This window comes from Mesoplodon densirostris, chromosome 16, assembly GCF_025265405.1.
Source record: "Mesoplodon densirostris isolate mMesDen1 chromosome 16, mMesDen1 primary haplotype, whole genome shotgun sequence".
Classification (NCBI taxonomy): domain Eukaryota; kingdom Metazoa; phylum Chordata; class Mammalia; order Artiodactyla; family Ziphiidae; genus Mesoplodon; species Mesoplodon densirostris.
Window position 1 is genome coordinate 5587887 of NC_082676.1, and position 25558 is coordinate 5613444.

Genomic DNA, 25558 nt, shown 5'->3' on the forward strand with positions numbered 1-25558 from the left:
ATGTTGATCATTCCAATCCAAGAACATGGTATATCTCTCTGTTTGTATCATCTTTAATTTCTTTCATCAGTGTCTTATAGTTTTCTGCATACAGGTCTTTTGTCTCCTTAGGTAGGTTTATTAATAATCACTTGATTCTTAATCCTGTTTATATTTAATTATAAACATAAGACTTACTTTTAGAATAAAAAGAATGAAAAACATCTCCATCATGTGCCTTTGTTCCCAATAATCCCTTTCAGATAGATCTGTGAAGTAATACAGAGCACAGTGTCGACATACCTTTCATTTCAAAGGCCGAAAAAAATAGGGCTTAAGTAGTGAGATCATTTCTATTAGGCTTTATATTAGTATCAATTAATGAGTTAATCAGTCAAACGAGTATCAGTTGATTTAATCTCACCCAAATGAATGGGTCTCTATTGGTTTATCAATGTGATAGAGCATCAGAGTTCAATGGGCAGGAAGAAAATTCTGCCGGCATAATGTGAGTCTTCACTTTTCCCTTCTGAATCACAAAAGTACCTCCCATTCCTACAGGCTTATCTCCATAATGTTTTTCAAGAGTCTGTCTCATACAAGTCACGAGGTTAAGTTTTCCAGTTCTTCTTTTGGCTTTCACCTCAATGACCTTTTAGTTCCTTGGAAAAATGCTATCGCTTACTAAATATTATTCTTTTTTAAAAAATTTTTGTTTGCATTGGGTCTTCATTGCCGCACATGGGCTTTCTCTAATTGCAGCGAGCGGGGGCTACTCTTTGTTGCAGTGCTCAGCCTTCTCATTGCAGTGGCTTCTCTTGTTGTGGAGCATAGGCTCTAGGCGCGCAGGCTTCAATAGTTGTGGCCCATGGGTTTAGTTGCTCCATGGCATGTGGGATCTTCCCAGACCAGGGTTCAAACCTGTGTGCCCTGCATTGGCAGGCGGATTCTTAACCACTGAACCACCAGGGAAGCACAAAGTAGTATTCTTAACCTTAGTTTTAAATAAGACTCTCACTCTGCCTGTAGTATTTTCTGAATCTTTTATTACTGGGTTATTTAAAGAGGTCTGGGACCTGGGTAGCTTTGGATTTTCTTAAGAAAACTAGCAGTAAGCATTCAAATTTTTAGCTATCTGAGAACTTTTGGAGAATACTGCATTTTTAGAACAAAATCACCTTCCCAGGTTGGCCTTCACTGGCAAAAAGATTAGCCAGTAATGCAAACCCAAAATCATGATATTTCTCACTGTATTTCTCTAGTAGGCACCCTCCATCTGCAGAGTTAACATGAGCAAAGTAACTTCCATTCACAGGAGGTTTGTGTTCACTTTCCGTTTGAACAACTGGCATAAAATCAGAATTGAATCCAAGAGTCTGAAATGGGCCTGCTCCTGCTCCAAAAACAAAATCTCCATGAAGCTGGATTCCTTTTGCGATTTTATTCAGATCATAAACTTTTTTTTTTGTAAGTAAGTAAATAAGTAAAGCACACCTCCTACTTCTGCAATTCTAGTTTTCCCACAGATACCTTTTACAGGAAAGGTAAATGGCTCCTTAGTCAAATTAGGGCAATCAGCTACAGAGACCTGGACATCAGCAAAGGTATCCATTAGCCCCCTTCTGCAGAACTCCAAACTCCGGAACTCCACACTCCAGAGGCCCTCCTTTCGACGTGCTGCCTCTCCCCTTCTGCCGAAAAGAGGTATTTTTAAAAAAGAGTCCAGGGTTTCCCTTGTGGCGCAGTGGTTAAGAATCCACCTGTCAATGCAGGGCACACAGGTTCGAGCCCTGGTCTGGGAAGATCCCACATGCCGCGGAGCACCTAAGCCCGTGCGCCACAACTACAGAGCCTGCACTCTAGAGCCTGCAGGCCATAACTACTGAGCCCACGTGCCACAACTACTGAAGCCCGCACGCCTAGAGCCTGTGCTCTACAACGAAAGAAGCCATTGCAATAAGAAGCTCGCACATCACAACGAAAAGTAGCTCCAGCTCACTGCAACTAGAGACAGCTCGCATATAGCAATGAAGACCCAACACAGTCAAAAATAAATAAATAAATAATAAATAAATGTATTAAAAAAAAAAAGAGCCCAACCAAGAAGAAAATGTGTCTCCAGAAACAGAAGAGAATTTCTCTCAGTTGCTTCACCCTCTAGAAAAACTTAATAAAAACTTAATAAAAATTAAGCATTCAATAAAACAAATGCTGGAAGACAAAATGATTTTCAAATCCTATTTAACATATAAACTGACCAAAGGGAACAGATTTTTTTAAAAAAAATTTACATAACTAAGAAATAAAATTTTAAATGACAGAGAACACAACAGATACAGTTGGAAATCAAATATTAACAGAGAGAAAAGGCATACACATGAAAAGAGCAAAGAGATCAAAGCTGAGGGAAGCTAACAGAGGTGGAGGCCTATTGCAAGAGATGCGATATAAGGGTTTGGGGGTGTCCCTGGATTACAAAGCCCAACAGTGACAATGTATTCAAAGACATGAAGCAGGAAAGTTTCCCTGAAATGAAGAAAAACCTCTGAAACTTTATATTTAAAAAACTCATATGTTCCAAGAAACTTTTCTTTAAAATGCCCAACACCGAGATATGCTGTAATTGAACAATTGAATTCCAAAGACAGAGAAAGACTTCTTCAAACACTGAAGCAGGAAAACAGGTCAGGGAAAAGGAGGGGAATATTTGAGTTGATCTGACTTTTCCACAGAAACACGTTGCACCAGAAGACAACTTCCACAAAGTCCAGATGGGCCGTGGATGTGACCTGGAAATGTTACATGTAGGCAAGATGTTCAAATCAACACAGTGGGTAGATGCTCCACACACAAGTGGACACACATCCCTGGAGAAAACTCCTTGGGAGAGTTTTGGAAAGAGAACTGGAGTCAATTTTTTGACAGTGAGATCCAACCAGCAAGAGAATAATCAAAAAAGAATTCAGACCAAATATACAACTACCCTACGACCCAGCAATTCCATTCCTAGAAACACCCTAACAGAAAAGAGGGCAAATGTCCAGACAAAGACCTGCACATGAATGTTGGAAGCAGCTTTATTCATTGTAGCCCAAATCTGGAAAGAACCCAAACGTGCATCCGCAGGAGAATGGACAAACTGTGGTCCATCCACACAGGGAACACTACCCAGCAGTGATGCATGAACTACTGGTCCACAAGACACTGATGGATCTCCCTGTGAAAGAAGCCAGATGTACATTTTACAAGAGTCAGTTTTCCCATCTCGACTCACTTTACGTGATGATCAAGAACAGGCAACACAGGGCTTCCCTGGTGGCGCAGTGGTTGAGAGTCCGCCTGCCGATGCAGGGGACGCGGGTCCGTGCCCCGGTCCGGGAAGATCCCACATGCTGTGGACCGGCTGGGTCCGTGAGCCATGGCCGCGGAGCCTGTGCGTCCGGAGCCTGTGCTCTGCAATGGGAGAGGCCACAACAGTGAGAGGCCCGCGTACCACACACACACAAAAAAAAGAACAGGCAACACAGATCCACAATGATAGAAGTCAGGACAGAGGTTACCTTTGGGGGCTTAAGGGTCAACAGAAGAGGTGCTGGAAATGGTCGGAGTGACCTGGGTGGTGATGACATAGGTGTATGCACATGTGAACATTCATCAGGATGCACTTTGTGTGTGTTCACAGGGAGAAGGGAGGAGCGGGGAAGGCCACCTGCCAGGTCACAGTCATACAGCAGAAAAAAGAGGCCCACCGAAAGTGCCATCAGAGTAACGGTTGATTCCAAACTCGGGGAAACTTCAACCACTGCGGACGAGGAAACCCAAGGCTAATCCAACAGCAGCCGTCAGTTATTTCGTAGTGAGGAGAGTGTAGCACAAATACTCTGCAGCTCCAGGAGGCCGATCTGGTGGGAGAATCAGGTAGTGTAGGTGCTTGGCTGCAGGGAAGCCCACAAGCCAGGAGCAACGCAGAAGGCATCACCCCCAGAATTCTACAAGCAATGTCAAGCCCCACATCTCTGACGAGGGGGGCGTCACACTGTTCTGAAATGAAGGCGTTCTGACAGCAAGGACCCGTGTGCCCGGCGTGTTCAGTTCCCTCTGCTGCTCTAACAAGTTGCCACTACCTGAGTGGCTTAAAACAGCATGGATTTATTCTCTTACAGTTCAGGAGGTCAGAATTCTGAAACGGTTCTTACTGGACCAAAATTCAGGTGTATCAGGGCTGTCTTCCTTCCCCGAGGCTCTAGGGGAGAATCTGCTTCTTTGCCTTTTCCAGTTTCTAGAGGCTGATGCATTCCTTGGCTTGTGGCCCCTTCCTCCATCTTCAAAGGCAACAAAGTCATCACTCCAACCTCTGCTTCTGGCCTCACATTCTCTTTCTCTCATCCTCCTGCCTCCCTCTTATAAGGACCTCTATGAATACATGGGGCCCATTCAGACAATCCAGGATAATTTTCCCATCTTAAGATTCTTCATCCCGTCCACAAAGTCCCTTTTGCTACATAAGGTGACATATTCATAGGTTCCAGAGATTAGGAAGTAGACTTCTTTGGGGGCCATTATTCTGCCCACCGCACCCAGAGACTGAGCTTCATTTATGCAACATCTCAGAGCCTCCATCTCAGACTTCTGATTGGTCCAGGGTGGGTCACACACCCATCCCTCATCCAATACCCAGGAAGAGAGGAGGGAAATTGTGGTGGGCATCTCTGAACCATAGCAACCAAGTGGATCCGTGCTCAGCTAACTCCAGAGTGGACCTGAGAGAGATGACAGGACTCACCCGAGCCACATCCCCAGGTCCCCCACCAGAGGCTGAGCTGGCCTCACATCATGGGCCCTCCTTAGCCATCCAGCCAGGACAGCAGAGCCTGCCGCCCATGCCTCCAGCCCTGTCCACACCTGCCTCCCTGCCCTCCTTTTTGCTGATCCTGTGCTAGCAGACAAGTGAAGCTGCCAGCTCTTGGCACAGTGCTGACGTCTCCCGAGGCCAGCAAGGTGTGACGGTGACTTGTTACGAGGCTAGCATGGGGAAGACTGGACTTTCTCACCCCTGGTGTCTGGAGACAGCTGCTCTAAATTCCCCTGAGCTCCCAGCCCAGAGGGAAGGAGAACAAAGCCAGAAAGGTAAAAGAGAAGCAGATTCCCAGTGCTGAGAGCCAAGGGCCAGGGCCCCGGCTGCTTGGAGGGGAGCTCCCTGCTCCTGGGGGTAAAATCCAAGCCCTTCCCACGCTGATGAGGCCGGGCGTGGTCTGGCTCGTGCTCCCCACTTCTCCAGGCTCATCCTAGCCTTCTTCCTGCTTCAGTCTCTCCCTGCACTTTCCAGCCTACCTACTTTTGCCTACCTGGACCTGATGCCTGGAACACTGTCCCTGTCCCATCCTTCCCCTGGCCAAATCCCACTCATCTTTCCAGTGTTGGGATACGTGTTCCTTCCTCCTGGAATACGGTCTGTCTGAACCTCGCAGACTGTGAGATGCCCCCTCTCCACACCCCCTCGGACACATGCACCTGCGTCTTCACGTGTCTGTCTCCCTGTGTTGGGTCACAAGCTTCGTGTCCCTTCTCAGATTCTCCCAGGTGCCCCTTTCTTCCCTCTTGGACGACACCACCCTACACCTCCACTTCCATACGTGGATGAGATACCACACAGAGGGGACCCTGGCTTTTCTAGCAGCCAGAGGGGCTGGATGAGGTGCCTGGGGAGGAAATGTGTTGGGGGGGGGGATTCCCTGAGCCGGGTACAACGCCTTCTCCTTTCTCTCTCCTGTGACTCCTTGGAGGTGCAGTTCCTCCTTGCAGCCCTTCCAGGGAAGTTCGTGTGCTGGGTGAACACACCTGCCAGGCAGCCCAGTCTGTCCCTCCTCAGCACTTTGGGTGTGGCAGCCAGTGCCCTGCATCACCGCCCATCAAATCCTCCCCCACCACCTCACCTCCCTCTCCATCACCTCCACTGCCCTGGGCTTGTTCCTCCCCAGTACAGCAGAAGCCACCTAATCCTTGCCTCAGGCTCTGCTTTCTAAAGGATCCCTGCTCTTTGACGACAGGAACATGTCTTATTCACTATTTTAATCCCAGTGCCTGGCAATGAATATTTGAGGAGTGACGTGTTCATTCATTTTTCTGACACTCACTTTGCCAATGAGAAATAAAAGCACAGAGGAGGTGAGTGGAAGCTCTCTTTTAGCATCCTTGGTCAGAAATTGATCTAATGGCTGAACTGGAATCCTTACGCTCTTATCAACAGGTGGGGAATTGAGAACCTCTTTTCACTTCTGTGAAGATGAACCTGGTTGATATAAATTCAGAGAGCTGGAAACACAAGAGGCTTCCTATCCAGGCCTCGGAGTTTTCCCAACTGTCCGGAGGTGAATTAACCTTGAGCTTGGACTTGTGCCGTCTACAAAGCACATGTCTTTCAGCTACTTTCTTGCAGGTCCTTAAACCATGACACGTGGACGTATCAGCACAGTGACAGCCTCCCTCTACCCCGGGTTTCAGCCACTTTTGAATCACGTGTCCCCAATAAAATGAGGCGTAAATGTGTCTGTTTCACATCTTGCAACAAAGTGCAAGAAATTTCTCCAGATCACTTCCTGAAACAAAGTCCCCTCCATTCTGAGAGGAGGCAGCCAGAGGTAGCCAGTTCACCTTTAGAACTTGGCCCCCTAGAGAAGGGACGACCCTCAGTGCCTCTCCAGCATGGATGCATATCCTGTCATTCAAACAGAAGGCGAGTGACTTTTGCGCTTCTCCCTGGTAGTAACAGTGTGTTTTGTGATATTGCTTTTGTAAGTTTCCCAAGCATGAGTCACAGTTCTTCCATTTGCTTGGCTGTTTCCTAATAGTACAACCTAATTAAGCATGATTAGCTTTCAAATTGCGTTAGACCGAGGCCCCCACATATAGAGAACCCTGAATCTAATTAGAGGCCACCACGAGCATCGGAGAAGCCTGCAGACGCGACACCACCCCACGAAGCATAATTGTCTGCTGGACTGTCTACTTCAGTTTTCTTAGTGATGAGAGAAAAAAAAAAAGTGGGAAAAATACTATGGTTTTCAGCTGCAGTGATAACTTGAACAAATAGCTTTGCATCCTAATATAATGTATTTCCGGTAGACATTTCAGAAAGGAGGTGACCATAAAGTGCCTTATAAAGAATGGACGTGTCCCTTGGCAGCTTTTCCCCTCCGTCCTTCAAAGTGACTTGATAACATTTATTTTATTTCTTCATTTTTCAACTAGCATGTTTGTATGTATTCTTATAAACTTACAAGGGCTGTAGAAGCCTAAGCGAAGAGTTCTGGAGAGTACTCTGTACTCTAAACACCATACAGCACCACTCCCATCTGGGCGGTGAGCCTGAGTTCACCCCTCTCCCCAGGGTGCTGTAACCTGCAGACCCCCCAGCACCCTTGACTGAGGTGGTTCTGGGTGCTTCGGTGCCTTTATTGGTGATATTTTAGCCTGTGGCCTCTGTAGTCCCAGACAATCAACCATTTCCAACCTGCCTTGCTGCACACCGTCCTGTGTTCAGTGTTCAAGGTAATGCCTCCCACACAGGGTCAAGCTCTGGAACATCCTCTAGGGACACGTGTGGCCAAAGACACCAGTGTTGATTTACAGCAAGGCCATCCAGAGGGCCTTGGCCTGGGGATCCTGCTGCCACTGACTTTATAACATTTCCATGTTAAAATGAAGCAGCCACGGGACTTCCCTGGTGGCACAGTGGTTAAGAATCTGCCTACCAATGCAGAACACGTGGGTTCAATCCCTGGTCCGGGAAGATCCCACATGCCGCGGAGCAACTAAGCCCATGTGCCACAACTACTGAGCCTGCGCTCTAGAGCCCGCGAGCCACAACTAGTGAGCCCACGTGCCACAACTACTGAAGCCCAAGAACCTAGAGCCCGCGCTCCACAACAAGAGGAGCCACTACAATGAGAAGCCCGCTCACCGCAACGAAGAGTAGCCCCCGCTCGCCGCAACTAGAGAAAGCCTGCGTGCAGCAAGGAAGACCCAACGCAGCCAAAATTAATTAATTAATTAATTAATTAATTTTTAAAAAAATTAAGCATCCACAACATTTGTGCCAAGACCCAGTCAAACTCATGTTAGCCCCAAGCCTCCCGTGAGCTCATGCTGGAGGATTTCTTTTGACTGTTCCTGAAACAGAGAGGGACTTGGGGCAAAGAGAGGAGGCCCAGGAGGTCTCAGCCCTGAGGACACCCCACCTTGGTTGATGAGATCACAGAGAGCCTGAGTGAGAAAACAAAGCACTACTGGGGTCCGTCTCCCAATAAAACCCAAACCCAATATGTGATTTAATTAGTTTGGGGACTGAAAGTAGAAAAAGTTCAGTGGTTGCTTTTTGGGGGAAAAAAAAATTGGCTGGGGGCAGGGGGATGAGTCAATGCTTTTCCTGCCTGAAGTTTCGTGCAATGAACTTCATTTTCTCATGTTTCTGCTCCATTGGGCTGCCATGAGCCGTCCACCCTCTCCTGCCCGGGGCTGACAGTGCCCTCCAGTCCTGAGGCCGCTTTGGCCGCCCGGCTCCAGGGAAGAGACGTTTGGGGCTGGCTGGGCTGGGGCAGGCAGTCGGACTCACCCCCTCCTCCCGCGTGGGCGGGTGGGCCATCCAGAGGCGTGTTCCCGGGAGAAGGGACCGTTCTGATGTGAGACTGAGCTGGAGGCAAGGAGCAGGGGCTGGGGACGTGGTAATGGTTGGATGGTGGACAGCTGCTTAAGGGCCGGAAGTTGATGGAATCACTTGAATCGGGTCAGCCAGGCGCACAATAGCTGTGCCTGTCCGCCGGGTCTCGCAAAGACCAGCACAGAGTCCACAGCCAGAGCAAGCAGCGAGGCATCGCTCCCTGCCTTTTTCCAGAAGCACAGAACTCAAACCACTCCAGAACCAGAGACTCGGGGCTTTGGAGGCATTTAGGAACAGAGCCTCAGCCCGGGTACTCTTGTTCCCAGATGCCATTGGTGAGACTGGCTGGTGGCTCTCAGGCTGCTGGAGGGGACCAGTGCGGCCAGACTCTGGAGGCCCGTGGATGACGGATGCTGTGCAGGGACGCTAGCTTCGCACATCTCACCTCGGGACCTTGTTGCCTGTTCATGATGAGAGTGTTTAAAAAGCTTTATAGCGATTTGACACCACAGTGACATCCGAGCACGTGACCAGTGCATAGCCAGCCCTGGGCACCAAGGGGTTACCTCCAGGTCTCTGACAGATTGGAAACAAAATACCCAGCCCTTTGCCACACTTACTGTGGGGAGCTGTAACTGGCAGCCTCCCCTCTGAACCTGCTTGGGGTCCCCACTGAGAGCACCCAGAAATGGGGGGACACATGGCACGAGGGAGTTGGTAGGGCCAGCTTTCCATCCATCAGGCTGGTGCTGCCCAGCACCCGCCCCCACTTGGTCTTTAGATGTGCACAGGGACTTGATTCGGAGCCACAGGCTACGGTGGGAATCCTGGGTAGGACCCTGTGTCCCTAGGTATCTTCGGGAGGCTGTGCAGCCTAGTGGTTCTCTGTATGGGCCCTGGAGCCAGGGGGCTTGGGTTCAACTTCTTGGCTCTATATCCTTGGCGAGTTACTTTGGTTCTCTGTGTCTCAGCTTACTGATCTGTGAAATGGGCCTCAAGGCGAGGGGCATAGCTGGCTGATAGCACCAACTTGGTGCATGAGGCCCTGTGTCATTTTGTCCTTCCCCGGGGAGGGGGTCTTCCCTCTCGATTCAGGTCTCCCCACAGAGGCCACCTCCTCAGAGTGGTCTTCCAGGACCCCCCTTTCTCCACTGGTCACCTTATCCCCTCCCATCACGTGTCACTCCTGAGTAGCGTATTTTTATTTGTTTCTTTATATGGCCTGTGGCTCTCCCAGTAGAACATGAGCTTCGGGAGAAAAGACTCCATCTGTCCTGCCTGTGGCTGCATCCTGGCGCTGATAGGTTCTGGTCCAAGGAAGTACCAAGAAATATTTGTGAACAAAAGACCAGATCTTTTCACGTGTGCCCATCCTGGCTTCCCACCCAGCACAGGTCGATCTGGGTCTCATCACGCCTGGGCCAAGCAAAGGGGAGCACCCGGGAGGCCGGATGCAGCTTCCATGGGTTACACACCCCCAGCCAACATGCAAGGAGCCATCCTCAGGCTGGGTGCCAGGGCTCGTGGGCCTCCCGGGCGCCATCCCCCATCAAACCAGTTGTGAGTGATCTGTATACGTTGCCAAAACAGCGCCTGCTTTCATTCAGTTCCTTACTGTGGGACGCTGTTTTTCAGACTCTCTGGAAAGCCGGCACCCAGAGAGGTGCTTTCCAGATCCCCAGATCCCCTCTCCCTTGAGAGGGAGAGTCGCAACGCCCCATGTCTGAGCGAGGAAAGGTTGGCAGAAATCAGTCCCCCCCTCCCACCAGTTTTGCACAAGCAGTCCCAGAAGCCTCTGGCGGCTGTATGGGTTGACACCTCCCAGAGTTTCCAAAACGTTTGGCTGGAAACAGGAAAAGTGGAACCACGTTGTGATACAGAGGTAAGCTAAGATGCCGGGCGAGCAAGCTTCCCTGGACCTTGCATTTTCAGCAAAGAGCCTCCTTCAGCCCACAAGCCCCATCAGCAACCAGCCTGGTCAGCGATGGCTTCCACGGGCCATCCCACTTCCCTGACCCTCAGGCTCCTCTTCTGCTAAATGGGGGTGATGAGAGCTCTCACCTCACCAGTTAAGACAAGAGGGGCACGGAATGCCGTATGTGTCACGTGATGTCCCTGCCATAACCTAAGTCCCCTTCCCCCCGCACCCTGGATATTTGGGTGGTGGAGTACATCACTGATAGGTTATTTTCTCTATTTAAGAAGGTGTATCTCTTTGACTTCATTTCTGACCACCCACCCCCTCATTCACTGACTTTATGGATTCTCCAGTAAGACAAGCTCATTCCTACCTCAGGGCCTTTGCACTTGCTGTTCTCTCTGCCTGGAGCTCTTCGATATTCTCATGGCCACCTCCTGATCATTGTTCAGGTTTTATCTCAATGTCACCTCCCTAGAGAGGCCTGCCCTGACCCTTCACCTCAAGATTCCCCGACCCCTCCCCCCAGCCCAGCTTCCTGCTCTGTTCTCGCGACTTCCTCATGGGAAATAGCCACAGCAACGATCTGCTTCTCCCACTAGAAGGTGGATTCTCTCCTTCCAAGAGGAGAGAATCCACCTTGAATGGAATCTTTTTTTTTTAAAGCTTCAAGCAAAGCATGAGGCTGTGCTCTCCACAGCCCACCCCAGGAGCACTGCAGTTCTTGGGGGTCATGATGGGGTAGGTGGGGTGCCCTGGTGGAGGGGGTCACTGCAAACCATGGGCTGAATAGGACCACCCACTGCAGGGCAGGATCCCCACCTAGGGAGGGTTTCTAACCACCTTAGCCAAGGCAGGTTTCAGAAGGGACCCTTGGTGGCCATGGTGGAGGCCATCCACATGCTCTACCTGGTCTGCTGCCCGGGGGCCTGTGGGACCCCTGGGGGAGAGAGAAAACCAGGAGTCAGGAAACAGGAACTCTGAGCACATCTCAGCCACTCACTTGCTGTGTGACTTTGAGCAAGTCACTTCCCCATCCTGGGTCTCCGTTTCCTCAAAAGTAAAATGTACAGAGTAAGACTGATGCCAGCTTTGCCCCCACTTTTGCCTCTTCCCAGCTGTGCTGTCCTAAGAGAGTCACTCCATGCACCTGGGCACATTCCCTAGGATCTAAAATGGGACGAGACTTGTATCCACCTCATAGGATTAAACTAATACTGATACTAATACTGACAGAAGCTTCCTTGTTCTCAGTAAGTGCTCAGTAAATATCCGGCTCATGATCAGAGACTGGGAATCTGCTCAGAACACTCCCAGTAAGAGGAGGATGGACCTCCATCATGAACACGGGAAGGGATGCAAAAAGATTTTTTGTAAATGGTGGCGAGGTTGGAAAAAACAAAAGAGTGAGCCGGGAGGAGGTGTACAGGGTGTGTTTCCACCTGGGCTGGTCGGTGGGTGGGAGCTGGTGACCGCTTTGGACACAGCTGGCATTTTTAGCACCAGCCTGGGGTCTGGACCTCTTGGCTCCCGCCTGCTCATTAAGTGAAGCCATCTGATTCCTCGAAGCGGGGCAGGTAACCAGCAAAGAAACCAGGATGGCTGGGAGACCCACCCCTGACACACTCCTCCCTTCTCAGAGCTTTGAGGGGGTCAGAGAGTTTGGGGACTAGGAAGAAAGCCTAGTCTGGGAAATATTAACTGCACACCCACAGCTGACCAGACGGGCAGACCCCACAAGTGACTTCCAGGCTAGTCCTGGGCTGGAGAGTGGCTCAGCCAAAAAGCCGACTTCTAAAGACTCGACCACAAGCAAATGTGAGCCATATTATGAGCGTGGCAAAATCAAGGCTGGACAAGCTTAGTTCTTTCCTGGGTCCTGTCAGCAGGAAAACCATCCAGAAAGCATGCACTCAAAGCCCTTGCTTGTGGAACTTCAGAAGGCAAAGGGGTACAGTGGGGATGAAAAGACCCAGATTTTGGCCTCGGCTCTCTCCTAGCAGCTGTGTCACTGTGGGCAAGTCGCTCCCACTCTCTGTATCAGTGTAAAAAGTGTAAAACTAAGGACTAAGAGGCTTCTAGAGGCTGTGCCATTGTAGGATTATATGATTCAAAGGCTCCTTGGCATCTGACTTTTTTGCTCTCTCTCTGAAAACCTAAAGGGTGGCGGTGGGGTGGGGGGTGTTTGCACAGAGGAAATCAAAATCAAGTTCAAATCCTTTAGGTTTTCAATAGCCATGTCCAAATCCTGAGATGGCCAGGAATCTGTCAGTTGTAAGAGACAGAAAGCCCAGCTCAAACCAGCTTGAGCAAAAGGGGATGTTTATTTGTTCCTGGAATGTAAAGATGAGTTAGATTCAGGAACGGTGGTATCCAGGGGCTCAAATAATGTCACCATCTTGTTTTCCCTCTCACCCCAATTCTGTAATTCAGAACGACATTTACCTAGTGGTAGCTAATCAACCCCTCCAGGCTAGCACCTATTGTCTTCAGCAGCCCTGATGGAAAGAGATTTCCTTTCCCGTTTGTTCCAAGGAAACTCCCAGGATTGCTTTGGATTTGTCAGCCTTCTTTGCATGTCCATCCCTGAACCAATCCCTGAGGTCTGGGTTTAAATCCAGCCCCACTGTTCACTATATGTGACCTAGGATGAGGAACTTAGCTGCAGTCAGTTTCCCATGGCTGTGATAACAAATTACCACACGCTTAGTATCTGGAAGCGACACAAAATTATTATCCTAGAGTTCTGGATGTCAGAAGTCCAAAATGGGCATCACTGGGCTAAAATCAAGGTGTTGGCAGGGCTCATTCCTTCTGGGGGCTCTAGAGGAGAACCCCTTTCTTTGCCGTTGCTGCCTTCCAGAGCCGGCCCCCCACCTTCACTGTGGTCCCCTCCCCCACCTTCAAAGCCAACAATGGCCACCGAGTCTTCCTCACATCACATGACTCTGACACTGTCCACCTGCCTCCCTCTTTGACTTATGAATACCCTGTGATTCCGCTGGAGCACCTGACAACCCAGGATCGTCTTTCCATCTCAAGGTCAGCTGATTAGCAACTTTAATGCCACCTAATCTTCCTTTGCCACGAAATGTAACATGTTCACAGGCTATGGGGATTCGGCTGTGGACAACTGGGAGGCCATTATTCTGGCCACCACACTCACCTCACTGCCATTGTCTGTAAAACTGGACAGTAGCATTACTCCCTCAAAGGATCATGCTGAGGCTGAAAGGAGAGTCCTCAGCATAGAGCCTGGTACACAGTAGGTGCTCAACAAGTGAACAGGTCACCCACCAGCCTCAGAATTTGTGGACTTGCTCACGAGCATTTCTGATGAGCTTCATAGTTATGTTGGCAGAAAGGCAGCACATGGTTTGGGTGACAAACAATGTAGAATAGAATAAGGGCTCAAGGGTGCAATGCCCCACATCCCGGGGCTACCTCTGTGACTGCCATTTGGACAAGGTGGAGAGTGTATGTTTTTACCAGACACCACCCCATGGGAGGGCCCAAGAGAGAAGGAAGAAGGCCAGAGCCACCCAGGAGGGTTGTGGCAGCTCCGTAACAAGGACACTGGGGGTGACTGACACCTCACCCCACTCGCCATCCCTCCGTTCACTCGTCCCAGATTAGAAGTGAAGCACCCGGCAGTTGGGGCACTGGGCACGCGCCGCTGCTCTAGCCACAGTCTGCATCTTAGTAACAGCAGGATGCAGAGGGGTTTAGTGAGGTGGGGTCCCAGCTGCTCTGCCAGCCTCCACTGTCCTGGTGGCTATATGGGGCTCGGCCGTGGTCTGGCAGCACCTGGCCCGGGACACGGTCCATGCTAAGGAAATGTTTGGTGAATAAAGATGCAGCGGGGAGAGAACTGAAGGTGGAGTCCGAGCACTGGTTCTGCCACTGGCCGGCTCTGAGCCTGTTTCCCCATCTGCAGGTGAGAGAACCCCTCGCTGCTGACCACACAGTGTGCCCTCTTTAAATGGCCACTGCAGGAAGCACCAAGAGCCACAAGGACCGTCCTCATCCTCAGGTGTCTCCCAGCCTCGGCCCCCGTGGATCTGCAGTCTAGGTCCCATGGGGAGTATTGGGGCTGAAGAGACTAATTCTACCAATTCATGAGCCCACTTTATAAATGAGGACTTTGAGGCACAGAGAGGGGAAGGAACTGGCTGAAGATCACACAGCTTAGAGGAGGGCAGGTCAGGTGCTCCAGCCCCAGCTTCAGCATCCCAGCGGAGTGGCCAGCAGGAGCCTGCTCTGCTTACCTTTCCAGGTGGCAAATAAGAGAAATAGGGCAAAACAATGGGAAACGCCAACCCGACCCCATCCCTTCCTCTCTTTCCCTTCCCTGCCCCATGTTTCTGAGAGCTTAATTACAGGTTTAATGATCCCACTTACACAGTCACTGTCGTTCTGACAGTGGTGCGAGCCTCGACTCCGGTAAAGCCCTCATCCCAATCAACCTTGTTTTTATTGATTTGTAAGCAGCTCAATTGTCTGGGAAAAGACAGCCCACCAGCCGGCATCTCTCGGTCCCACTGCATCACAGTGACATGCAGCGGCTGAGGCCACCCGCGGGCAGTTGGGGCCTCTGTGATGTATGTCCACAAATGCACAGTAAATGACACCCCCTGATCTGGGGGGAGAGGCAGGAACCGTGCTGCACTGGCTGGAGCATTGGAAATAATTCTGCATCTCAACATTTCTCCATGTCTAGACAAGAAGTACTGCCTGCCTGCCTAAAATATTAAAATTTCATACGCTCCTCCCAGGAGAGGCCTTTTGGTTGTAAACATACAGAGACAATTTGAGTTTTCTTTCTTTTCCTTCAGGCTTCCTCTTTATGGCCAGTTGTGTTGGTTGCAGAGCTGGAGAGGCACCGTGAATTTCGGGACCCGGGTACTCCCCACCTTCTCCGGCGTGTCCTGGTTTCATGTCTGGTACAAGTCCTACATCTGTCACTCGGCAGTTGTTTGCCGGCACTTCTGGCACAGGATCCCTCCTCGATTCTTAGTCACACACTTCACTGATTCTTTCCCCCAAATAATGCTGTAGGGCTTCCCTGGTGGCACAGTGGTTGAGAGTCCGCCTGCCGATGCAGGGGACACGGGTTCGTGCCCCGGTCCGGGAAGATCCCACATGCCGCGGAGCGGCTGGGCCCGTGAGCCATGGCCGCTGGGCCTGCGCGTCTGGAGCCTGTGCTCCGCAACGGGAGAGGCCACAACAGTGAGAGGCCCACGTACCGCAAAAAAAAAATAATAATAATAAAAAATAAATAAAAATAAAAAATGGAGACGCTGAGGCTCAGGAAGGGGAAGGCTCGCTTGGCCAGCAGGTCTGAGCCTGGGCAGAGAGGGGGACCCAGCCCCCGTGACCCCCTCTGCAGGCTGCCTGATCTCAAGGACATGGCAAGTTACCGAGCGCCCAGCTTGGGGGTGAGGGAGCCACATGCAGACGCTCGTTCTGCTCCTTACCAGCTGGGCCGTCGGCCAACAGGTGGGCGCTGGGCACCTCTCCTGGGGCCAGCCCTGGGCCAGGCTCGGGGGCCCCCTGATGAGCGGCATGGAGCTGGCTGCCGTTCCCAGGGATGCACAGTCTAGCAGAGCAGAATGACACTAAATAAACATAGGGCTGCCTCTCACACACACAGCAGACTTACGGGGGGGAATTGAGTATAAGCATTCAGCTTCCCCAAGAATAAGGGTGGAGGGAAGTGCCCATCAGAAGGGCCCAAATCCTCCAGCACGCGGCCCACACATGGGAGCCGGGGGGCTGAGCTGCCATCTCCTCAGTTACTCTGCTCAGAGCTGAGCACCCTGCAGGTGAAGGATGATGCTACAGCTTAAAGATGTCATTTTCCACACACCATGGTCCCAAGGCCAGGGCTCCATCCAGCGCCCAAGCTCTGCATGGAAAGCATCGCCTGGCCTGCCTTATGCTGCCAATCTTGGCGAATCCAGGTTCAGGCTGAGCCTTCTTCGTGGTCCGCAGTGGACACTCCTGGTTGCCCAGACAGCATCCATTCCCCTGTTCCACTGCCCTCTCAGGGCCTTGAAGTTCCTGTGTGCACAGGATTGCCAGACAAAATACAGCATATCCAGTTAAATTCGAATTTCAGATAAACAGTGAATAACATTAATATGTTTAGATATATATCCATATCTATGTATACTTGTAATATATAAATTATAATACATTACAAGTACAGCTTAATATATATATATTTGTTAATTTATATGTTGGACATTCTAAAAATCTTGTACTCAAAATTCTTCATTGTTTATCTGGAATTCAAGTTTACCTGGCACCCTGCTGAGTATGGCACATGTTCTGTTCGGGGACAAGCCCTGGCCAGGTGAGCCCAGCAGCCCTGGGTCCCGGTCCAGCCACAGGCCCTGCTTCCAAGATGGGCCCCTGGCCCCAGACAGAAATGAACTGTTTGGGCTCTTGCGGAAGTGAACTTTCTCTTTCCTACTATTTTAAACCTGGAAGAAAACAGCGACAAGAGGCACTGACTGTCACTTTTGGCCAAATGCAGGCTGGTCTGAGGATGAAGTCAGCACAGCACACCCAGAGGGACAGGTAGGGGCCTCTGGCCCAGCCGTATTGCTGGAGCTGCTAAAGCCACAGCAGCTTTTGACTTCCTAGGTTTAGCAGGTCCCCAAACCTTCCCTTCATTATTAAAGTCAGTTTGAGTTGAGTTTTCTGGGGCAGCCAACCCACACTGCCTGGCTTGTGCGTGGGCTTGTCCATTGAGCCCTAGTCTCCCTAATGAAGGTGAGTCCCCAGAATTAACGTCACTCAGTCCCCGGGCACCCGCGGGCTTTTCCAGCAACAAAGCATCCACTCCAGGGGCCTCCTGGATTTGACTTTTCTTGTTTGGGCTCACCGACCTTGGCAATGTGTATGGCCTGTTGGACCCAGGAGCCCTGCCAAGCTTTGGTCTCCACCATCTCTGCACTGATTTATCTTCTCGAGGAATTCCTCACCTGACTGCGGTCCAGGGTAGAGCATCAGACACCCATCGCCGAGCCTGACTGATAAACCTTCACGAGGGGAGCAAGAGGAAACATGCCTTACTGTTTCCAACGCACGGAGCCAGGGGCGGCTGCCAGCCAGGGAAGGCGTTCTCGTTTCTGGAATTCTTTGGGTGTTAAACAATGGAAAAAACTCAGGAGTGTCTCCACGGGCCCAAATGGGAAGCAGAGCCCAGAGGACCCTCACCCCTAAATGAAACCGCCCATGAATCTCGCCCCAGCTGGCACTCGGCCGTGTTCTCCTTGTTTCTTTTCCTGGTTCTGATCCCATGTCTTGGTGGGATCCCAGACCGGGCAGGAATGAGGGAAGCTAGTGTCAGCGCAGACAGAGAAGCCACCTTCCACCCTGCAGACTCCACGCACGGAAGAATCTGCATGAGAAACGAAATGTATTCCTGGGTTTGGAAGAGGCGGCAGCCACCGCAGTGGCCCTTGATTTTTCTGAGGCAGGCAGTGGCGTCTCTTTGCTGGACACTCAGTCCTCACGAGGGCCCCCAGCTCGGATCAATGCGGGGCACCCAGGTTTCCTACTGTTTTACAATTATAAACACATCACACACTTGTCAGAACAAGCCAGGTAACCAAGATGCATGAAGAAAAAGTTGACTTCTCCCATCCCTCCCCTCCCCCACTCCCAATCTCACACTCTCCCATCCACACCTCTTCTCTATCCCCCCCAAACATCCCTCGAAGGCCCCGCAAAGTGTAATCGTGCAATAAACACCACTCAAAACTGTTTTATAAAAACCTGCGCTGGCATCTTCCCAGATCTATTCATGTGGCCCTAACTTGAGACTTTCCATAGCAGCAAATATTCCTCACTTCACCCTGCGCATGACATTTAGGTTGTTTCTGGTTGTGTTTTGTTAACTACAAACCACCCTGCCATTGACATCTGTGTATGCAGGTGTGAAAGCCAAGAGATTGAACAACTGTAATTCCGAGGGCACCCTCCTATCGGACGGAGGTGGCCTCCAATGTCTGGGGTGGGCAGTCAGAGGAGGCCAGCTCTGAGAAGAGCACCTGGGACGGTGAAGCCCCCAGGCTTTTATTTCTCTAAGATCCATTTGTACAGACGGGATTGTTCGGTTAGGGGTGTGCACTCTTCTTTTAATATAAATCGCCAGCATTTCTTTTTCTGTAAATAATACAAAAATCTTACATTGACCTGTATGCCAGGGGCCTCGGGGCTGAGTGAGCTGAGGGCCTTGGTGCATAATACACGCCGTGGGTTGTGTCCACAAGCAGGAAGCCACTTTCTTTGCAAAGATGGGTGGTGTGTGAACTGCAGAGGAGAGGAGAAGACAGCAGGACCTGCACAGTGATGGGTCCCACGTCGTCACCCACATGCCACCAGCCCACTGGGGCGGGGGAGGGGGGCGGGACCGGGCTGCACTAGCCCAGCAAATGTCCTGAGGACGATGCTGAGTGGTCACAGCTAATTGCTGTTTGGAGTCCTTTGATCCTTTCAAATGCACTGCTGAAAATTCCTTATTTGTATGTATGCAAAAGAATGGAGTGAATCCAAAAAAGTTGGGAACTGCTATTCTAGGCCAGCTCTGCATGATTGAAATATAATGCAAGCCACATTTAAAAGTTTCTAGTAATCCCTTCTAAAAAAAAAAAAAAAGAGGTAAAAAGGAAGAGGTGACATCATTTTTTTTTTTGCCACGCCATGTGGCTTGAGGGATATTAGTTCCCCGACCAGGGATCAAACCCAGGCCCCAGCAATGAAAGCGCCGAGTCCTAACCACTGGACCGCCAGGGAATTCCCGACATTAATTTTAATAATATCTGAACTTAACACAAAATATCCAAAATATTATCCTTTCAACATGCAAGCCAATTGTTGACATTTTCACTTTAAAATACCAAGACTGTGAAATTCACCACATATGTTACACTTGCTGCACAGCTCAGTGCAGACCAGCCACATTTTAAGATGCCTTACTCGACAAATCTAGAAGGTTCTGGGTTTGGAGGACCACTACATGCATCCATCCAATGGGTACTTACTGAGCCCCTGCCCCAACCCCGGGGTTTGCTGCACCGTGAGGAGACAGACGGGGACCTCTCAGCCCCAGGACCCTGTCAGGTGGTTCCCAGCACCCATTTAAAAGCTCCCACGATGGGATGGAGCCTCCCCGTCACCCCCAAAGAAATCAGTTATTAAAGCGGCTTTTCTGTCCTTTTCAGCCCCTAAAACTGGTCCTGCCTTTTGGAAGCACAAGAGATGCACCAGCTCCTTCTTCCCCTCGGACTTTCACTCATTCGTCCATCTCTCGTTCACTCAGCAGTATTTACAATGGGCCAAGCTCTGTTCTCGGCGCCAGGGGTACAACTGTGAACGGAACCGACCCAGTCCCCGCACTCAGAGCTCAGAGCTGAATGGAGCAAATATGCAAACAAGCAGGTAGTTATAAGCCCAGTGGGGGCCTCTGGGAGCCCCAAGGAGGGGGCCTCACCTGATCTTGGGAGCAGCAGTCTTGCCAGAGGGAACAGTCTTGACATAAGACTTGGGAGTTTAGGGCAGTTATCTTGGAGGGGAGGCGGAGGCGTGCTTGCAGGCAGAGGGAACAGCATGTGCTAAGGTCCAGGGGTGAGAGGGGGCCTCTGGGGGGTCTGGAGCTCTCCCACGGCTGAGATGCAGACCTGTGCTAGAGGCAGAGAGGCATGAGACGGGTGGAAGGCCTTGAAGGGGTCGGCAGGGGCTGCACAGGGCATGCTGAGGAGTTTGGAATGGTCTAGATTTTATCCCAGAGGCACACTGCGGAAGGCTGGAAGACAGAGAGCCCTCCCACGACTTGCCCCCAAGCCTTCCCCTCCCTCTCCCCCTCCCCATTCTCCCCTAAAATAACCAGGCATCCAGACCCTGGGGCTCCCTGGTTTTTCCAGCTGTTACAGTTTGCCAGGAGCTGGGACCCTGGCTTCTCTGAAGGGCTCGGAGGTGAGGGACTGAGGGGTGCCGAGTCCACCCAGGACGAGGGCTACCACCCTCCTTGCTGGTGTCCTGCTTCCCATCCTGCCCCGCAAGTCCATTCTCCACAGACACACACCCCCGCCCCCAGGATCTTCTCAACAGGCAGACAGGCCCCGTCCCTTCCCATCGCCCTCCCAAGGCCACCCAGGCCCGTGTGGTCAGCCTCGGCCCTGCTCCCGTGTCCCCCCTTTGGCCTCACTACTCTCCCACCACGTGGGCCGTCTTCCTTTTCCCCGAACATTCTGAGATGTTTCCCACCTCAAGGTCTGTGCACGAGCCGCTCCCTCTGCCTGGAATGCTCTTCCGCACCCGACCCCTTGCAGGCTGCTCCCTGGGGCCCTCGGGTGTCAACAAAGCTGGCGTCTCCTCCAGACACCAGAGGTGGCGTTTCCGCCCTCGATGCCTTGGTGGCAAGGCCACGGCCTGTCATGACTTTGTGTTTGTGCCTGTTCGCTGTCTGCCCCCCCCCCCCAGCAGACCGGGAGCTCCTGCTGTCACACCCCCAGCATCGAGAACACTGCCAAGCACGGAAGAGGCAGCCAGCGGATACGTGTTGAATGAATAAATGACATTGTTCAAACGTTTCCGAGCCAAATGCTCTTCAGCTGTAAAATGATAATCCCAGTCCCCCCTCCCCAGGGTTTGCCAGGGTCCTGAGACGCTGTATGTGAAGCCCTCGGAGTCAGGTACGGCCGGTGGCGACTGCTCAGTGACCGCCAGCCCTCACGCCACCTGCGGCTCCAGCTAGCATGATGCTTGAGAGCACAGATTCCAGATCCAAACTGCCCGCTTCCTCCACGTCTGAGCTGGTGACCTCGGGCACGTTTGGGGCCAAAGCTTCATCTATGTAAAGCATGCGCTGCTGTGAGGATGAAAGAAACGGACACCGCGGAGATCTTAGCAGGTCCCTGGTGATGGGGAGCACCACAGAAATGGCAGCTGAAGTTACTCGGCACACGTCTCTCTGGCTCAGCTGGAATTCCCTGGAAAACAGAGCTGGGGGCAGAGCTCGGCCCTGACACTTGACTGTGGAGTGCAGTCCCAGGAGGCAAGAGTGAGAAGAGGGAGAGGCGGGCGTCACCGAGCTGGCCACCTGCTCGCCCAGGCAGGGTGTCCCGGGAGAGGCCATGAGACCCCTTCCTCCCAGACCAGTCTGCCTGCAGAAGGAGGCGAGACTGACGCATGTCCTGCCCCACCCTGGTCAGTGTTCTACCCTGGTGGGTGTCGACTGCTCCCCCATACCTTTAGACTGTGCTGCTTGGGACAGCCACTGGAGACACCAAAGCATCTGAGGGTCCTCTTTGTGTGAACCTGGGCCCTGGAGCAGCTGCAGCCCCAAGTCCAAGGGCAAAATGGGGGCTTCGCTGAAGCCAGACCCTTGGCAGGGGCCGGGAGGTCCAGGGGTGGGGCGTGCAGAGGTGCAGGGTGGTGACAACAAGGGAGGCGGCTGGCGGTTTGCAGCCCTGGGGACAGAATGCTGCTTTGCTGGGGAAAGCAGCCGAGGCCCCAGGAGCAGGTGGGACCGTGTGGAGCCCGGAGGGACACGTAAACTGGGCTGGTGCCCTCACTCCGCACCACCTGCATGGCTACCCACCCCACCGTCTCCACGACAGGCCTGGTAATTGTCCCACACCAACCTGTAGGAAACAAATCAATTGCTATTTCTAAAGCACTAAGAGCAGTGCCCTGCGTACAAAAAGCACCACCTAAGGGTTTGTGAATGAGTGAATACATCTAGGTATTTTTCATGAAAAGGGCACGTGTGGTTTCTGGTCTGCATTTGATGTATTCGATTTTTCTTTGGCCAGCCTTGGATAGATGGCAGCTCCATTTGGGGCGAGGAGTGTGGCGCGTGGGCCTACCCCACACCGTGCATGCAGACCAGCCTTGCGTCGCTGCTCCCAGCGCCCTGGCTGTGCAGCTGCCGCCCTCGGTGGCCACGGCTGCCGCAGGGACTCCTCCATTACTCCAGAGTCAGAACTGGTGCTCAAAGTTTCAGTTAAAACTAAAATAAGGGCTTCCCTGGTGGCGCAATGGTTGAAAATCTGCCTGCCAATGCAGGGGACACGGGTTCGGGCCCTGGTCTGGGAAGATGCCACATGCCGCGGAGCAACTAGGCCCGTGAGCCACAACTACTGAGCCTGTGCGTCTGGAGCCTGTGCTCTGCAACAAGAGAGGCCGCGATAGTGAGAGGCCCGCGCACCGCAGTGAAGAGTGGCCCCCGCTCGCCACAAATAGAGAAAGCCCTCGCACAGAAACGAAGACCCAACACAGCCAAAAGTAAATAAATAAATAAATAAAAATTAAAAAAAAAAAAAAGAATGTTCTCGTTGATTTGGAAATAAGCGGTTAAAAAAAAAAAAAAAAACCTAAAATAAGATGGGGGAGCTCATTTATGCCGAGACTACGGTATTTTCCCAAGCTGCCTGCAGGACAGAAGAATAAAAAATTTATCCTTAATAGCATTTTGCTGAATTTTGCCACAGGAGATTTTTTCTCCCCGCAGGAGTTTGGAAGGATTCCAGTCTGCGTTACATCCCCTCCTCGGCCAGCCTCCTGCCTCTCCTCCTCCTCTTCGGAGACTCTGCAGCCAGCCTGTCTTCTCTTCTTCCTGCCTTCACCCCGGAGACACGTCTGGACACTGGTCACCCCACCCCAGGCAACTCTGGGAAGGAAAGGGAAAAAACAGACAGCCCCATAATCAACTTCCCCTCCCTTTCCCCCTCCTCCCGCCTGGAGATGTGTGAGAAGACAGAAAAACACGGGTAGTAAAAGATGCCAAAAATTAAGGGGGCTGCACAGAGAGGTGGTGAAGCAAGGTCCAGAACACTAGATGACACAGTGATAACAACAGTTATGCATTTAAAAATCAATATATGTTTATGAATGTGTATTATGTAAATGCAGAAAGAAAAATCTAGAAAGATACCCAACAAACTTTTAACAATGGTTCCTCTGGAATGGGGCATGAAGTGAGAAATAAGAAAAACAAAGAGGGGACTTCTGATTTCTGCTCCATGCGTACTTCTCCGCAGTTTACGTTTTTTAAAAGTAACTTTTTAAATTTTAATTTAAAACATTAAAAGGGGATATCCAATGAGATTAAAAATAAATTCAAACTGTATTATATCGCTTTTTGGCAAATATGTGGGGCATTGCCATATGCTACCAGTGGGAGTGTATACTGATAATCACCTGGAGGATGATTTTTCAGTATTTGTGGAAATTTAAATACACAAGCCAGCACCCAGCACCTCCATTTTTCTGAGATGTGTGCACTAAAGAGACAGGCAAGAACATCCACTGTGGGACTGTCCACAATACCAAAGACTGACATCCTAAAAGTCCCTCCGTAGGTGGCTGGTAAGATACACTATGGGGTGTCCAAACGGTGACATCCACTGCAGCCTTTAAAGGCACGAAACAGAGTTACACATGCTGAATGAGGGAAGCTCTGGGTACATACATAAGTATATGCAAACACATAGTAGGACGCCTCCAAAGGAATGCACCAAACTGACCCCCGTGGATGGCGGCCACCATGCTGTTCTCCAAATACTTCTGACCCACTCCACTTCCTGACCGCCTTGAGGTTGGGTAGGACCATGGGACCGCATCTGGCCCATGAGTTGTGAGCAGCAGTGTCCCAGGGTCACTTAAATGATGCTGGGCAATCCCCGCGAGCTCTTTTCTCTGGCCACGTTTCTTTGAACAGCCACGTTCAAGATGGTGGCTCCGCACCGACCTCGTCCCCATGAGCAGAGCCCCCTCCCAACTGAGATGTGCATGTGGCCTTGAACCCTGGAGAACTGGGCTCTTCGTCTTTACCCTTGTTGCAGAATAACCCAGCCTCTCTCGACAGGTGCTCCGTGTCGCTCCCACCCAGGGGTTAGGGGTTTGGGCAGCTGGGCCAGGTCCCTGCCGGCCTTGTCTCCCACCACTGGCCCTGTTCTCTGCTTCTGGCCACAGAGTCCCCCATGGTGCCAGCAGACCCCGTGAGATTGAGAACCGTGTCGTCTTTTTTTTTTTAATTTTTATATTTAATTTTATTTATTTTTTTATACAGCAGGTTCTTATTAGTTATCCATTTTATACATATTAGTGTATAGATGTCAATCCCAATCTCCCCATTCATCACACCACCCCACTCCTGCCACCTTCCCCCCTTGGTGTCCATATGTTTGTTCTCTACATCAGTGTCTCTATGTCTGCCCTGCAAACCAGTTCATCTGTACCATTTTTCTAGGTTCCACATATGTGCGTTAATATACGATATTTGTTTTTCTCTTTCTGACCTACTTCACTCTGTATGACAGTCTCTAGGTCCATCCACGTCTCTACAAATGACCCAATTTCATTCCTTCTTATGGCTGAGTAATATTCCAATATACCACATCTTCTTTATCCATTCGTCTGTCGTTGGGCATTTAGCTTGCTTCCATGTCCTGGCTATTGTAAATAGTGCTGCAATGAACATTGGGCTGCATGTGTCTTTTTGAATTATGGTTTTCTCTGGGTATATGCCCAGTAGTGGGATTGCTGGGTCATATGGTAATTCTATCTGTAGGGGAACCTCCATACTGTTCTCTATAGTGGCTGTATCAATTTACATTCCCACCAACAGTGCAAGAGGGTTCCCTTTTCTCCATGCCCTCTCCGGCATTTGTTGTTTGTAGATTTTCTGATGATGCCCATTCTAAGTGGAGGTATCACCTCACACCAGTGAGAACCGTGTCTTCTTCTCGATGGCATTCCAGAGCCGACCACTCAGTAGGTTTCAGCCAACATTGGTGGAATGAAATAAATGAATACATTTCTCAGGAAGGGTCCAAGAGACTTGACGCGTCCTTGTCAGATCTGGTCCCAGAGGAAGGCGGAAACTTTCCGTAATTCTTCCTTCTTTCACGGCGGCAGAGAGCACCGGCTGCCACCCCTTGGCCACGCTCCCCATCTCCTTCCTGAGCGACAGATCCCAGCTAATGGCC

General features: G+C 51.0%; 1 protein-coding gene across 1 annotated transcript; it reads right to left on the bottom strand.

The window, feature by feature from the left end:
* Positions 1–430: 430 nt before the first annotated feature.
* LOC132476887 (ester hydrolase C11orf54 homolog) lies at positions 431–22537 on the bottom strand. Its single transcript, XM_060079158.1, is given in 7 exon segments — positions 431–631; positions 1158–1456; positions 1459–1601; positions 11463–11493; positions 15974–16106; positions 21301–21435; positions 22436–22537. Coding segments are annotated over 7 exon segments (1044 nt in total).
* Between the last annotated feature and the right edge of the window lie 3021 nt (positions 22538–25558).